Raw genomic sequence first — 14,531 nt, 5'->3', positions numbered from 1 at the left:
TGGGAAAGCTACCTGCCTACCTGAACAAGCTCCTCACCCCTACCACATGCAGCACCTATCATCTGAGATCTGACTCCAAAAGACTGTTCATGGTCCCAAGGTTCAGCAAAGTATCCGGCCGCTCCTCCTCTTACCGTGCACCCCAAAACTGGAACAACCTACCAGAGACTCTCACATCCACCACCAGTCTAAGTTCTTTCAAATCTAAGGCTGTCTCACATTTGAATCTGGTCTGTAATTGTTTCATACGCCCATAATACAAATTATCTTTAACTGTGCATGCAATGTCTTGTATATAATGTATACCCTGCTCATTATGTAACTGTATTTGTAACCATGTATTATTTGTCTTAACTCTGTGCCCAGGACATACGTGAAAACGAGAGGTAACTCTCAATGTATTACTTCCTGGTAAAATATTTTATAAATAAATAATATCCTTAAAACCTGACCTGTTGGTGGCCCTTGAGAACTGCTTTAGGGCAGTGGTGCGCTAACCTTTTAGTCTGCGCCCCCCTGCCTGCTCTCCCCAGCTGCTTGCACCACCTGCCCCCTCCCCCGTGGTTGCCATGGTGATGCGTTGCCAGAAGCCGCCGGAGATTAGGCAAGGGACCTATGTTTAAGATATGGGTAATGGAACACATGAGACTCATTCTAAAACGAGATAAAGTGCATCCTGTGTCCAAACACTTTGATACATGTCAAAATGGTTCTCTTGTTCATTTTAAATGTGTTGCCATTGAAACTGTTCAGGTTCATAGCCGTGGAGGTGATAGAACCAATGCACTATACAGGGGAGAGGCCAATGCACTATACATGGGAGAGGCCCATTGGATTTTTTCTTTAAATACTCTTATCCCAAATGGGTTAAATACACAATGGGATTTGAAATTATACTGCATTGGTTTCACACCCACACTTCAATATAGATATAACATTTAATTGTTTAATTCAAAGTTTTTCTGATCTGTGTGTGTTATCTTTGGGCTGTTGAGTTATATCATATAGTAATATATAAAATTTAACAATAACTTCTTTTGATATAGTTCTAAATACATTTGTTTCCCATGAGAGGATTTTGTATCTTCTCATTGGTGTTATTTCACAGTCCACAGATTGCATTAACAGGACTTGTTTTTGATCTTTCCTTTTGTTGAAATTAGCATTTGATCAATAGGTCTGTAAATCCACTGTGTCTCTTCAGGTTTTCTTTTTTTGTGTCTTTATTTTATGTAAAAAACATTTTTTTTATACATGATTTTTTATGTATAATTATTTTATATATATTTTTTCAACAACTCCTCTTGTGTCATGTTCATTGTATCATTGATGTTATGCCAGTTTCCCTATTTTTGTGCAATCAATGTGTTGACAGGTGTCTTGGTCTCATGTGAAATGGGTAGTTTTTTCAATTATCAATTGGGATTTATTTCCATTGATGCTATTTTGTATTAATTCTTGTTTGTATGACATTGGATTTATTTATATTGTTGATCCTTCTGTCTATCATGTTTAATTATCTATTGATGCAAATTTTAGTATAGATTGATAATCCACTCTTTTTTCTATCTATTATGAACATGGAGACTTACACACATTCTAGGGTTAATGTATATGTTTCAATCACCTGTATACATTTCAGGTGTGTGAGAGTTCAGAGGAGGGGCTATATATACCTTATTTCATCTGACCCCCATCACACTCCTTGAGAAAGGGCTGGAGAGCCTGAAACGCGTAGGAGGAATTGTCCTTTTATGTTAGTTTGTTTTTTGTTTTTTAGTATGTGATTTATTAAACTTTTTTTTTATTTTTTCTACTTCTGGTGAGTTGACTGGTGCTTTTTTTCGGTTCCTGCTGTTCAACCAATTTTTTTTGAATTCTAAAGGGACCTTCAGAGGCCTCGCGCACGCTCCCCGGCATTTCATTTCAATGCTTTGTGGAAGAGCGTGGGACCTCTGTAAAAGCCACGCCCACCAAATAAATTCTCGTGACCCCCAGTTCGCGCACCTTTGCTTTAGGGCATACCTCATAAAGAAAGGAAGCTAAAACATTATGACCCTGAAGGGTCTACTTACTCCTAACGGTGGAAGTCCTTCAACAATATCCTTTTTGCCCGAGAGGACATCAGACACTGGTCTCTTCTTCACAGGGTCCTTTTTCACTCTGTACCTCACGATCACTGTTGTGAGATCAGACTCAGATACTGAAGGAGCTATGGTGCCCTCACCTCGCCTGTGGGCCAGGGCGTCTCCTGCAAACTGTACCGGGCTGACCACTTTCAGCCTCCTCTCCTTCTCCACGTCTGCTGGTTTGTGCTCGTAGATGTGCAAATGGTTGGCAGGGACAGAACTAAATTGTTGGTAACTTGGCACTGGCTCATCGGGGTAGGTTTCCATAACTGTACGGAGCTGTGTTCGATCATAGCAGAGGGATGTTTGAGACATATTGGTTCTGTTGTCTTCTTCAGTATCTTCATCATCCTCACTGCTGTGAATAAGCATGGTGGCATCTGAAAGGGACTTCTTGTGGCCATACCTTCCTCTCTCATGCTCTGCACTCTGTTCCTCTTTGGTCCTTTCCATGTAGATATTAGTCTGGGCCTCTGTTGCCAAGATTCGCTGCGGTGCCACATTCGCAGCAGATGTTGACATGGTCCTCTCTTTCACCCTCATCCCTTCGAAGCTATGAGTCAGTCCGGCTATCTCTATGCTGTTCCTCTTCTGCAGCTGAGCATGACGGGTGGAGGTCAAGGGCTCGCTTACTTCCTGGAGCGAATGAGCCACGGGCAAACTGTCCTCCTGGAACATCTGCACGGAATGGTGCACGCGCCTGGTGATCAGGTCAGGATTGCTGCTGCTGGCGTGGTGTCGGGTAAGATCTGGGGTGCTGTTGGTTGGACGCGGGTACGGATATGGGGGAGGAGGCCGATAGACCTGAGTCTTCATGATGTTGGAAGCCGTGTAGTCCTGAGCTTGGAGCTGGACATTGGTCAGCTCTGGCACACTAACCGCGCCTACAACAGGACGCCGCTCAGCCTGGTAATTATAGGGAGATTGGCTGTGAAAACTATAATTTAGGTTAAACGGATAATGATTAGACTGGGGCGATGTGAACTGTGCATGCTCCCGGATCTCAGGCTGGCTGTACACCAAGACATCAGGCCTGCTGTAGGCATAAGAATTACTGATGTTGAGATTTCGCATGGAGTGGCTCTGCCTCTCGGAGTGCATAACGCCCCTATTCAGCTGCCTCATCACAGTCTCATAGTCTGGGGTTGGCCGATAGGATGGTGGAATGAGCGCGCTGTGGCGGTGGGAGGGGATGTACTCTGGTCTCATGACATCACTTCCTGTGATGCTGGGATTGGAAGACAGAGGCGAGGGCTGCATGTAGGGCTGCTGGTTGTTCAGAGAGTTGGTGCTATGAGCGCTGTAGACGCTGCCATTTCGTATTCGACCATTGTAATCGTGTGGCGCCCGGTCGAGGCTGGTCTGGGAGTGATAATAGTATCCGTTCTGATTGCTCACAAACACTGGGAGGTTGTCTGCAAGAGTTAAAATACAAATCAGAAACGCGCAACTAGAGTGTGCAACAAAAACACAGAGGTCAGCCGTATGTACACAATAGGTTTTATAAATACCTTATGGCACGAGTTCTCATCACCAGTCCTAAAGCTCCCCCAACAGGTCAGGTTAAGGATATCCCAGCTTCAGCACAGGTGGCTCAATCTATGGAACCCCCTGTGCTGAAGAGGGGACTGATTGAGCCACCTGTGCTGAGGCAAGGATATCCTAAAAACTTTACCTGTTGGGAAATGGGGTGGTCTTGAAAACCCCTGCCTTATGGTACACCTTTAAAATACATATATTATACAGCATCATGAAAAGCTAAATTTCTTATGCATGTATAGATCAAATGGCTGCAAGGAATGCTTGTTCGAAGAGCTTGCATTCAAAACAAGACCATAAGATGGTTACACAATCTAATGCCATGGCAAAAATACACAACTTGTGTTCTCATTGAATAAACTCGCCCTGGTTTAATTAATGTTGCCACGGCCCGATACCAGATGGTAACACTACATCGGTGGTTTTCAAACCTTTCCTCAGGAACCATGGCAGTCAATGGAAAAACATCATGTCTCTTACCTGTGGAACTCCCTCACACTCTGTATACACCAAGTACCTTCGCTACCCACCTTTACATCAAACCTTAAAACTCTTAACTGAAGCGTTTCAACAGCCTGGACTCATGGCCTCTGTCCCACAACAACAGTCACTACTAACAAACAGTGACCAAGCACTGCCATCTACTGCGCTTATTCCCTCACCTGCTGCCTCTGTCAGTCTCCCAACATAGCACTTATATTGTGAGCTCTCCGGGGCAGGGATTTCCTATCCTACTGTCTGATTTTATTTGTTGCATTTATTGTATTATAATTCCCTGGATTGTGCCTTTTGTAAAGCGCCGAGTACACTCTGTGCTCTACATAAATAAAATAATATACATAGATACATGTCTATTTACATAGTGTTTCTATACAGATGTAAAAGGCTTGGAAGCTGCACTCGGCTCTGATTTCCAAACCTATACAGTGATCATTCCGACACATTCCTATATATGGAGTTACCCCGGCATTACCTTGGGAGGAAGTATAGGGTTCATTGTAGTGTCCGTTATAATGCATCTGGGGAGGCGGCATCATGTAAGGCTGGTGCTTGGGCTAAAAATAAATAAATAAATAAACATAGGTTTTAATGAATGACTCTTTCAAACCAACAACTGACACCAAGCCCTACTTATCAAAGGTTCCTGAATCATATTGGGAATGGTGTGAAAGATAGCTGGCCTCCTGCAGTGATGGGGTTAATAATCTCTACCATGATAACTTGTTCTGCATTAAACCAAACTGGGGTTAAGATCAGACCAGGTCACTGCCCTGAGGACTTGCAGTCAGTTGAGATTTGATAACATCCGATCACCACCACTAACGGTTTGCGCCACGCTGGGACCTCGGACATCACTGGGGTTGGTACATTCTGTGCAGGGTTTTACACTGGACACTGCTGCACGTTATATGTGGAATCCTTTTATATTAGTAATCTTACCAGTGACAGTCGTGTTGAGGATCTCCGTCGGACGGGATTCACCGCCTGAGACTGTCTGGAGAGGAACAAAATGTCTCATCATCATCATCATCATCATCATCACATGAAAACAGCACTTTGCAGAAGTATAAGATGCAAGTTTTGGAAAATCAGAAGCATTTTGGGACAGTAATAAAAAGGTTGCCGCCTCCTACGCACACATTATACTTCAAGGTACAGACCAGTTAACAGGCACACATTGGAGTTACAGTAATGTGAATGCACAGTATATAGCTTCTTAATTCAATGAGTTTACCTCCAGGACCTAGGATCCCTAATTGTAGGATATATTGAAGGAAGGAAACGTCCCATGGACCACCTACACATTCACATCACGGGAACACGGGAACACGGGAACACGGGAACACGGGCGTAAATGTTCTACATGTCAACTGCATGGGGGCGGCCTCCATTGGAGATGAATCTATGTTGTATAAAGAGGAGGAGTACGTTGAACTAGATCAGGGGCGGCTAACTCCAGTCCTCAAGGGCCACCAACAGGCCAGGTATGAGGGATATCACTGCTTCAGCACAGGTGGCACAATCTGATTGAATATCTGGCCTGTTGGTGGCCCTTGAGGACTGGAGTTGGCCACTCCTGATGTAGATTACTAGAAACAGACTCATGCCAGTCTGGGTTTTAAATCTCTAATCAAGAGATTTTTTTTTTCACAGAAGAAATGGCATGAGGTGGGGAGGTGGGGAGGTGCGGAGGTGGGCCTCACAGTGTGCGTCTGACAATCTGCGGAGATCGATTAACCCTTCAGTGGTGGAGAGGTGGGGAGGTGGGCCTTACAGTGTGCGTCTGACAATCTGCGGAGATCGATTAACCCTTCAGTGGTGGAGAGGTGGGGAGGTGGGCCTTACAGTGTGCGTCTGACAATCTGCGGAGATCGATTAACCCTTCAGTGGTGGAGAGGTGGGGAGGTGGGCCCCACAGTGTGCGTCTGACAATCTGCGGAGATCGATTAACCCTTCTGTGCTGGAGAGGCCAGCACACGATTACACACAATGCTTTGCTCCATTACATCAGGTCAGCTTTACTGTCCACTTCCTGTGCAGTCACTCACATGTACTAGTGATGTCACTGCTACCAAGAGGAAGTAGAGCTAGGCAGGAAATATGCAAACACAAAGCACTGAGCAGCAGGGCATCTCCGACATGAAATCGGCATTATGGAAATGTTGGAGATACAAGCCGGTCACACAGCAGTAATGCCCCGTATACTACACACTGCGCCTGGCAGAAGCGAGTACCGGAGGAAATCACGCAGCAGTGATCACGGCGGAGCTACAAAGCCGTTTAAAAGAGATATATATCACAAATGGTGAATGTTTTTTGGATATATTTCTCCTGTGATATTACTGGAGCGTTCCCCACTGAAGTGTCAGAAATACCAGGCAAACCGTGCAAAATATCATATCGGTGGCGAATATCTAACTCATCAGCTCTGACCTCTGTCCGGATTTGCATTTGAAAGATATGCGGCGTGAAGCAAGACAGGACACAGCCGGCGGCACGGCCGGGATGTACAAGACAGGACGCAGTCGGCGGCACGGCGGGGATGCACAAGACAGGACACAGCCGTCGGCACGGCGTGAAGCAAGACAGGACGCAGCCGGCGGCACGGCGGGGATGCACAAGACAGGACGCAGCCGTCGGCACGGCGGGGATGCACAAGACAGGACACAGCCGGCGGCGCGGCGGGGATGCACAAGACAGGACGCAGCCGTCGGCACGGCGGGGATGCACAAGACAGGACACAGCCGGCGGCACGGCCGGGATGCACAAGACAGGACGCAGCCGGCGGCACGGCGGGGATGCACAAGACAGGACGCAGCCGGCGGCACGGCGGGGATGCACAAGACAGGACGCAGCCGTCGGCACGGCGGGGATGCACAAGACAGGACACAGCCGGCGGCACGGCGGGGATGCACAAGACAGGACACAGCCGTCGGCACGGCGGGGAGGCACAAGACAGGACACAGCCGGCGGCACGGCCGGGATGCACGAGACAGGACGCAGCCGTCGGCACGGCGGGGAGGCACGAGACAGGACGCAGCTGGCGGCGCGGCGGGGATGCACAAGACAGGACGCAGCCGTCGGCACGGCGGGGATGCACAAGACAGGACGCAGCCGTCGGCACGGCGGGGATGCACAAGACAGGACGAAGCCGGTGGCACGGCGGGGATGCCCAAGACAGGACGCAGCCGTCGGCACGGCGGGGATGCACAAGACAGGACGCAGCCGGCGGCGCGCGGGGATGCCCAAGACAGGACGCAGCCGGCGGCACGGCGGGGATGCACAAGACAGGACACAGCCGTCGGCACGGCGGGGATGCACAAGACAGGACGCAGCCGGCGGCACGGCGGGGATGCACAAGACAGGACACAGCCGGCGGCACGGCGGGGATGCACAAGACAGGACACAGCCGTCGGCACGGCGGGGATGCACAAGACAGGACGCAGCCGGCGGCACGGCGGGGATGCACAAGACAGGACACAGCCGTCGGCACGGCGGGGATGCACAAGACAGGACGCAGCCGGCGGCACGGCGGGGATGCACGAGACAGGACGCAGCCGTCGGCACGGCGGGGATGCACGAGACAGGACGCAGCCGGCGGCACGGTGGGGATGCACAAGACAGGACGCAGCCGTCGGCACGGCGGGGATGCACAAGACAGGACGCAGCCGGCGGCACGGCGGGGATGCACGAGACAGGACGCAGCCGGCGGCACGGTGGGGATGCACAAGACAGGACGCAGCCGTCGGCACGGCGGGGATGCACAAGACAGGACGCAGCCGGCGGCACGGCGGGGATGCACAAGACAGGACGCAGCCGGCGGCGCGGCGGGGATGCACAACACAGGACACAGCCGGCGGCACGGCGGGGATGCACAAGACAGCACACAGCCGGTGGCACGGCGGGGATGCACAAGACAGCACACAGCCGTCGGCACGGCGGGGATGCACAAGACAGGACGCAGCCGTCGGCACGGCGGGGATGCACAAGACAGCACACAGCCGGCGGCACGGCGGGGATGCACAAGACAGGACGCAGCCGGCGGCGCGGCGGGGATGCACAAGACGTAAATATGAAATCAAAGCACATGGGAGAGGAAAGTGTGCCGGCTCCCATGCTTTTTATACCCAAGGAAAAAAAAAAACTTTCTAGGACTGCAAAGGAGGGTGTAAGATTTGTGAAGCTCACCCTTTAGGAGGAGAAGGACGAGAGAGTATTGCAAAGCGTTGGAAGGAAAGGAGAGAGAGAGATTTCTGAAAGCCTTCCACAGGAGGAGGCAGAGGAGGATCTGGGGAGGTCCTGAGGACAGAAAGACATGCAGAAAAAACACGAGGTCAAAAGGAAAACACAGGAGAGAGAAGAGAGAAGAGAGAGAAGAGAGAAAGAGAGAAAGAGAGAAAGAGAGAAAGAGAGAAAGAGAGAAAGAGAGAGAGACAGAGAGAGACAGAGAGAGACAGAGAGAGAGAGAGAGATAGCCTGGAAAACTGGGCACTGCGACGCACACCCTTTATCTCCGGACTGTCCTGTGCTGCAGGAGGCACTGATACACAGGTATTAGACATGTATGTATGTATGTATTTATTTATTTATATAGCGCGTCACTACAGTAATACATGTGCCAATCATATACATAACAAAAAAATACAAATAACACATAAAGGGAAGAAGCATTTCAGACATAAAAGTGACATTTAGGAAAAGGAGTCCCTGCCCCGAAGAGCTTACAATCTAATTGATTTAGACATTGCTGCTTTAACCTGTTGCTTCATACTCACTGCTTAAAATCCTTCCCCAGCTGTGCCACAATGCAACAAAAATAGTAGTTCCCACCCGCCCCCCAAAACCAGTCTGTGTAGGAGCAGCTGCTAATTAGAGTGAAGGCAACAGATCGCGTTAGAAGCAGCTGCTGTGATTGGGTGGAAGTGAGAAGATACGTCGCGTTATAAGCAGCTGTGATTGGGTGGAAGTGAGAAGATACGTCGCGTTATAAGCAGCTGTGATTGGGTGGAAGTGAGAAGATACGTCTGGTTAGAAGCAGCTGTGATTGGGTGGATTTGAGAAGATACGTCGCTTTATAAGCAGCTGTGATTGGGTGGAAGTGAGAAGATACGTCGCGTTATAAGCAGCTGTGATTGGGTGGAAGTGAGAAGATACGTCTGGTTAGAAGCAGTTGTGATTGGGTGGATTTGAGAAGATACGTCCATTAGTTGCACACAATGTTCTGTCTCCATACAGTCTTCTGATCAGAACACGTCTCTCCTACAGTATGTACCGTATACATTGCTGCACAGAGCGAGTATACAATCAAAACATGCTGTGTAGCAACTCCAATCCTCAAGGGCCACTAACAGGTCAGGTTTTAAGGATATCCCTGCTTCAGCACAGGTGGCTCAATCAGTGGCTCGGAAACTCAGACACAAATCCTACTGCAGAATAATGTGTGAAAGTCATTATTTGAACACGTAACTGTGCGCTAATTGCCACTGACCTCAGGTAAATAGTAATATTCATTAATATATTTTCTTTAATAAAAAAAAAAAAAGGCATAGACCCAGCACATTCACAACACAAACATAATAAAGCACTAATATCAATTAACGTGGATGTGTCAAATCAGGCAACATATCTAACGTACAGTTAGATTCAAGAGGCATATTAACCCATTCCCTGCCAGAGCGCTTTGCAAGGTCCTCTGGAAGTGAAGGGGTTAAAGGTGTAAAATACGTTGCCCTGGTACTTGTAACAGTAACAATGTGTTTGCACCTTAAATTCTATAAACGGTGTTATGTGTAGAGGCAGGTGGCAGCCGGGCAGAGATAGGGAAATCACAGATCCCAGACACGGAGCCCACTGAGAACACAGAGCTTTCGTGCTTATCAGAAGGGGAAACCGTCAATCAGTCAGGTGTTCAGGATATCCCTGCTTCAGCAGAGGTGTTCGTATTCAACTGAGCCACCTGTGCTGAAGGTGGGATATCCTGAAAACCTGACCTGTTGGAAGCTCTTGAGGACTGCAGTTAGCCACCCCTGCCTTAAAAGAGAAAAACAGGCAAATGGAAGCAGCTCGCTAGGAGTACTGTGGAAATTGTGTGTCAAAGGCTGTGTGCGTCAGTTACATGCGACACACAGTGCAGAGACGCGCCACACTCGCTGCATGGCTCGGGTGATGCAGAATACAGAAAGAAGGTGTAGTTGTAAGTTCTCATAATAAAAGGGATTGCTGGGGGCAGATCTCGGATGGGCTATGTCCCCAAAATATTAGCCCAAGGCAGAATACAAATGTCCTGCTTAAAGATATAAACCCTGATATCACGTCTTCCTATGCTCTCTGCACACACTGTATCAATAGCAAACGTTGCAACGCGCTCTGTGTGTTGTGCGGGTATAATACTTACAGGCTGCAGTTTAGTCTGTAGAACTTGTGTCTAGCAACACACATCCGCCACACGTACTTGGCAGTTTCCATGTCGTCCTGAGAGAACAAAACAGGAAAAGTCAGTGGAAAGTAAAGAGGAGCCGTCCTTTGGTGGCATGAGCCTAACTAACCTCACGGGCTGCGGATAATAATCACAACGAAGGCCAGCAAGGGTCAGCAGCGCTATGTACTGATCATTTGTAACAGAACAGCCGCCGTTTAGCAAACAAAGGGACACGGCCGTCTTAAAATACCGTATTCCACAAGAAAAATGTGGGAGATTTGGGTTTGTAAAATAGCAGAGCTCCTCCTAACCACGAAGCACGGTCACCTGCGCGCCCCACAGCAACGGTCACCTGCGCGCCCCACAGCAACGGTCACCTGCGCGCCCCACAGCAACGGTCACCTGCGCGCCCCACAGCAACGGTCACCTGCGCGCCCCACAGCAACGGTCACCTGCGCGCCCCACAGCAACGGTCACCTGCGCGCCCCACAGCAACGGTCACCTGCGCGCCCCACAGCAACGGTCACCTGCGCGCCCCACAGCACCTGTCACCTGCGCGCCCCACAGCAACGGTCACCTGCGCGCCCCACAGCAACGGTCACCTGCGCGCCCCACAGCAACGGTCACCTGCGCGCCCCACAGCAACGGTCACCTGCGCGCCCCACAGCAACGGTCACCTGCGCGCCCCACAGCAACGGTCACCTGCGCGCCCCACAGCAACGGTCACCTGCGCGCCCCACAGAACATGTCACCTGCGCGCCCCACAGAACCTGTCACCTGCGCGCCCCACAGCAACGGTCACCTGCGCGCCCCACAGCAACGGTCACCTGCGCGCCCCACAGCAACGGTCACCTGCGCGCCCCACAGCAACGGTCACCTGCGCGCCCCACAGCAACGGTCACCTGCGCGCCCCACAGCAACGGTCACCTGCGCGCCCCACAGCAACGGTCACCTGCGCGCCCCACAGCAACGGTCACCTGCGCGCCCCACAGCAACGGTCACCTGCGCGCCCCACAGCAACGGTCACCTGCGCGCCCCACAGCAACGGTCACCTGCGCGCCCCACAGCAACGGTCACCTGCGCGCCCCACAGCAACGGTCACCTGCGCGCCCCACAGCAACGGTCACCTGCGCGCCCCACAGCAACGATCACCTGCGCGCCCCACAGCAACATGTCACCTGCGCGCCCCACAGAACCTGTCACCTGCGCGCCCCACAGAACCTGTCACCTGCGCGCCCCACAGCAACGGTCACCTGCGCGCCCCACAGCAACGGTCACCTGCGCGCCCCACAGCAACGGTCACCTGCGCGCCCCACAGCAACGGTCACCTGCGCGCCCCACAGCAACGGTCACCTGCGCGCCCCACAGCAACGGTCACCTGCGCGCCCCACAGCAACGGTCACCTGCGCGCCCCACAGCAACGGTCACCTGCGCGCCCCACAGCAACGGTCACCTGCGCGCCCCACAGCAACGGTCACCTGCGCGCCCCACAGCAACGGTCACCTGCGCGCCCCACAGCAACGGTCACCTGCGCGCCCCACAGCAACGGTCACCTGCGCGCCCCACAGCAACGGTCACCTGCGCGCCCCACAGCAACGGTCACCTGCGCGCCCCACAGCAACGGTCACCTGCGCGCCCCACAGCAACGGTCACCTGCGCGCCCCACAGCAACGGTCACCTGCGCGCCCCACAGCAACATGTCACCTGGGCGCCCCACAGAACATGTCACCTGCGCGCCCCACAGCAACGGTCACCTGCGCGCCCCACAGCAACGGTCACCTGCGCGCCCCACAGCAACGGTCACCTGCGCGCCCCACAGCAACGGTCACCTGCGCGCCCCACAGCACCTGTCACCTGCGCGCCCCACAGCACCTGTCACCTGCGCGCCCCACAGCAACTGTCACCTGCGCGCCCCACAGAACCTGTCACCTGCGCGCCCCAGAGCGCCGGTCACCTCCGAATCAGAAGAGGATATTTATGACATTTTGTTGGCAATGCGGGTGATAAAACTGGTCTTGGTGCCATTTCTGCCGCCCCAATTCCCAAAAGTTTTAATAAACACGGAGTTCCACTCAAAGGCATGTGAAGGTGGGATGGGATGGGTATAAAACAGGGGAAAGTAAAGACTCACTGTCTGAAATTGGATGGTTTCCTCTTTATTTGCCAATTCTAAAGTAAAAAAAGATTTGTTGTGGGACATGTTTGCGATATCGAGCCACCTAAAGAAACACACAAAGAGGTTATATTCCAACTAGAACAGCGGGAAATAAATGTACCCACCATTTATCTGACGGCGGAGAAAGAAAGATAGATATATATATTTTTTAAAAATAAAGTAACAGGTACCCATCACTGTTGCTACACTTTAAACCATGCAGAAGTTTGCAATGTGTTTATAGTAATGTTAACGAACACCAAATCGGCAGATTCACGTCCCTGCTGTACCCCCTAATCTAACAGCATAAAGAGCTTCCACTGCAGCCAGGGATTCTGGGTAATGACATGCAAATGAGCACCAAGAGTATGTCACTTTTTGCATCTTAACCCCTTTGATGTGGATCCACTGCAGCTTCTGCCAGCTGTTTTACATATATTACAGCTTGGGACAGGGAAGTGTGTGGCCAGCCAAAACAACATATTCTTTTAGGCTGAGTCCATGGTCAGCGCTTATCTGCTGACACGCGCTGACGCTTGTCAGTGAGCCCCTGCAGCCGCAATGAGAGTGGCATTAGCAGGGGCTCACGCACACTTCCGCAGGCGTAGCTCGTAAAAATTTTTTTTTCGTTTCGCCGCCCACGGGAGCGGTTTGCCCAATGAGGGCGAACCAGCTCCGTGACGTCACTGGCCCGCCCTTCGACGGCGCGCGAACAAAGGCCAGGGAAAGCACCCGCTTTCCCTCAGCCTCAGCGCGCCTCCGCACGGCTGAAGTCACCATGGACTTAGCCTTAGACTTGGACTTAAATTGCCTTTTATAGATTTTTCTTTCCCCTGGAACTGAAGAGGCTAAATAAAGGGCATCTATTCATTAAGTGCCCCAACGCTGCAGGGGCCCGATACACAGCGGGTGGCGCTTCTGTGCTGCATTCTGCCAGCTCCTCTTTCACGGAATCGTCAATTCAATTTGTGTTGGTAACAAATGGGATTATCAGTCATCAAATGGAAACAAACGGGGCTCTCCTGTCCCACCCAATATACCCAGCCGTGGCTGCTGCAATCCCAACTGCTCCCGAGTCGGAGGAAGGACACTCACCGGAAAACTACAGGCGCCCTGCCATTTTTGTGCTTAATAAAGATGCCGGTTAGACAAGCCCCGATACAGAGGTCTGTACCTTGGCTATCCTGGGAGGGGTAACAAGACAGACAAGAGCAAAACAGTCACAACCAAGCAGTGGGAAATCTTTTTTGGGGGCGTTTGACTAGTGGGAATTTTTTTTCTTACTCGAGACTGATCGATGCAACTTCAGAGTTACTCTAACATCCCTCAGGGGCGGGCAACTCCAATCCTCAAGGGCCACCAACAGGTCAGGTTATCCCTGCTTTAGCACAGGTGGCTCAATCAGTGGCTCAGTCGAAGGCTGAACGAACCTGTGCTGAAGCAGGGATATCCTGAAAAGGGCCACCAACAGGTCAGGTTTTCAGGATATCTCTTCAGCACAGCTAGTGTAGCCTTTGACTGAGCCACTGATTGAGCCACCTGTGCTGAAGCAGGGATAACCTGACCTGTTGGTGGCCCCTGAGGACTGGAGTTGCCCATCCCCTGCCTTAAAATCAATGCAGAACAACGGGTCATGCTTTGAAACTCGGCGGATGGGCAGTTCATGGGAAACGTGAGGTAGTAATTCTTCATGAAAAAGGGGTGGTGGATTTCAGGAACAGCCTCCCAGCAGAAGTGGTAGAGGGTAATGCGGTAAGGGAGTTCAAAACTGCTTGGCGCAGACACAAAA

At 51.1% G+C, this 14,531-nt stretch overlaps 2 protein-coding genes across 5 annotated transcripts in view; one reads left to right on the top strand and one right to left on the bottom strand.

Moving 5' to 3' along the window:
- PTPN21 (protein tyrosine phosphatase non-receptor type 21) overlaps positions 1-14,531 on the bottom strand; it is a 40,330-nt gene that overhangs the window by 9,608 nt on the left and 16,191 nt on the right. For 2 of the 4 annotated variants that reach the window (XM_075614590.1, XM_075614589.1), the window contains exons 8-14: positions 13,838-13,926; positions 12,719-12,806; positions 10,564-10,640; positions 8,358-8,468; positions 5,109-5,163; positions 4,642-4,723; positions 2,076-3,544 (exon numbers count right to left, since the gene is read on the bottom strand). In XM_075614590.1, the coding sequence (XP_075470705.1) occupies positions 2,076-3,544; positions 4,642-4,723; positions 5,109-5,163; positions 8,358-8,468; positions 10,564-10,640; positions 12,719-12,806; positions 13,838-13,926 (1,971 nt within the window). The remainder of the gene's footprint in view (positions 1-2,075; positions 3,545-4,641; positions 4,724-5,108; positions 5,164-8,357; positions 8,469-10,563; positions 10,641-12,718; positions 12,807-13,837; positions 13,927-14,531) is intronic. The other 2 variants (XM_075614591.1, XM_075614592.1) reach the window with 1 other exon arrangement.
- Positions 1-14,531, top strand: part of SPATA7 (spermatogenesis associated 7) — an 87,918-nt gene that overhangs the window by 67,761 nt on the left and 5,626 nt on the right. The window lies entirely within an intron of this gene.

The sequence above is a fragment of the Ascaphus truei genome, chromosome 9 (assembly GCF_040206685.1).
Source record: "Ascaphus truei isolate aAscTru1 chromosome 9, aAscTru1.hap1, whole genome shotgun sequence".
NCBI lineage: Eukaryota > Metazoa > Chordata > Amphibia > Anura > Ascaphidae > Ascaphus > Ascaphus truei.
This window is presented reverse-complemented; position numbering and strand designations above follow the sequence as displayed.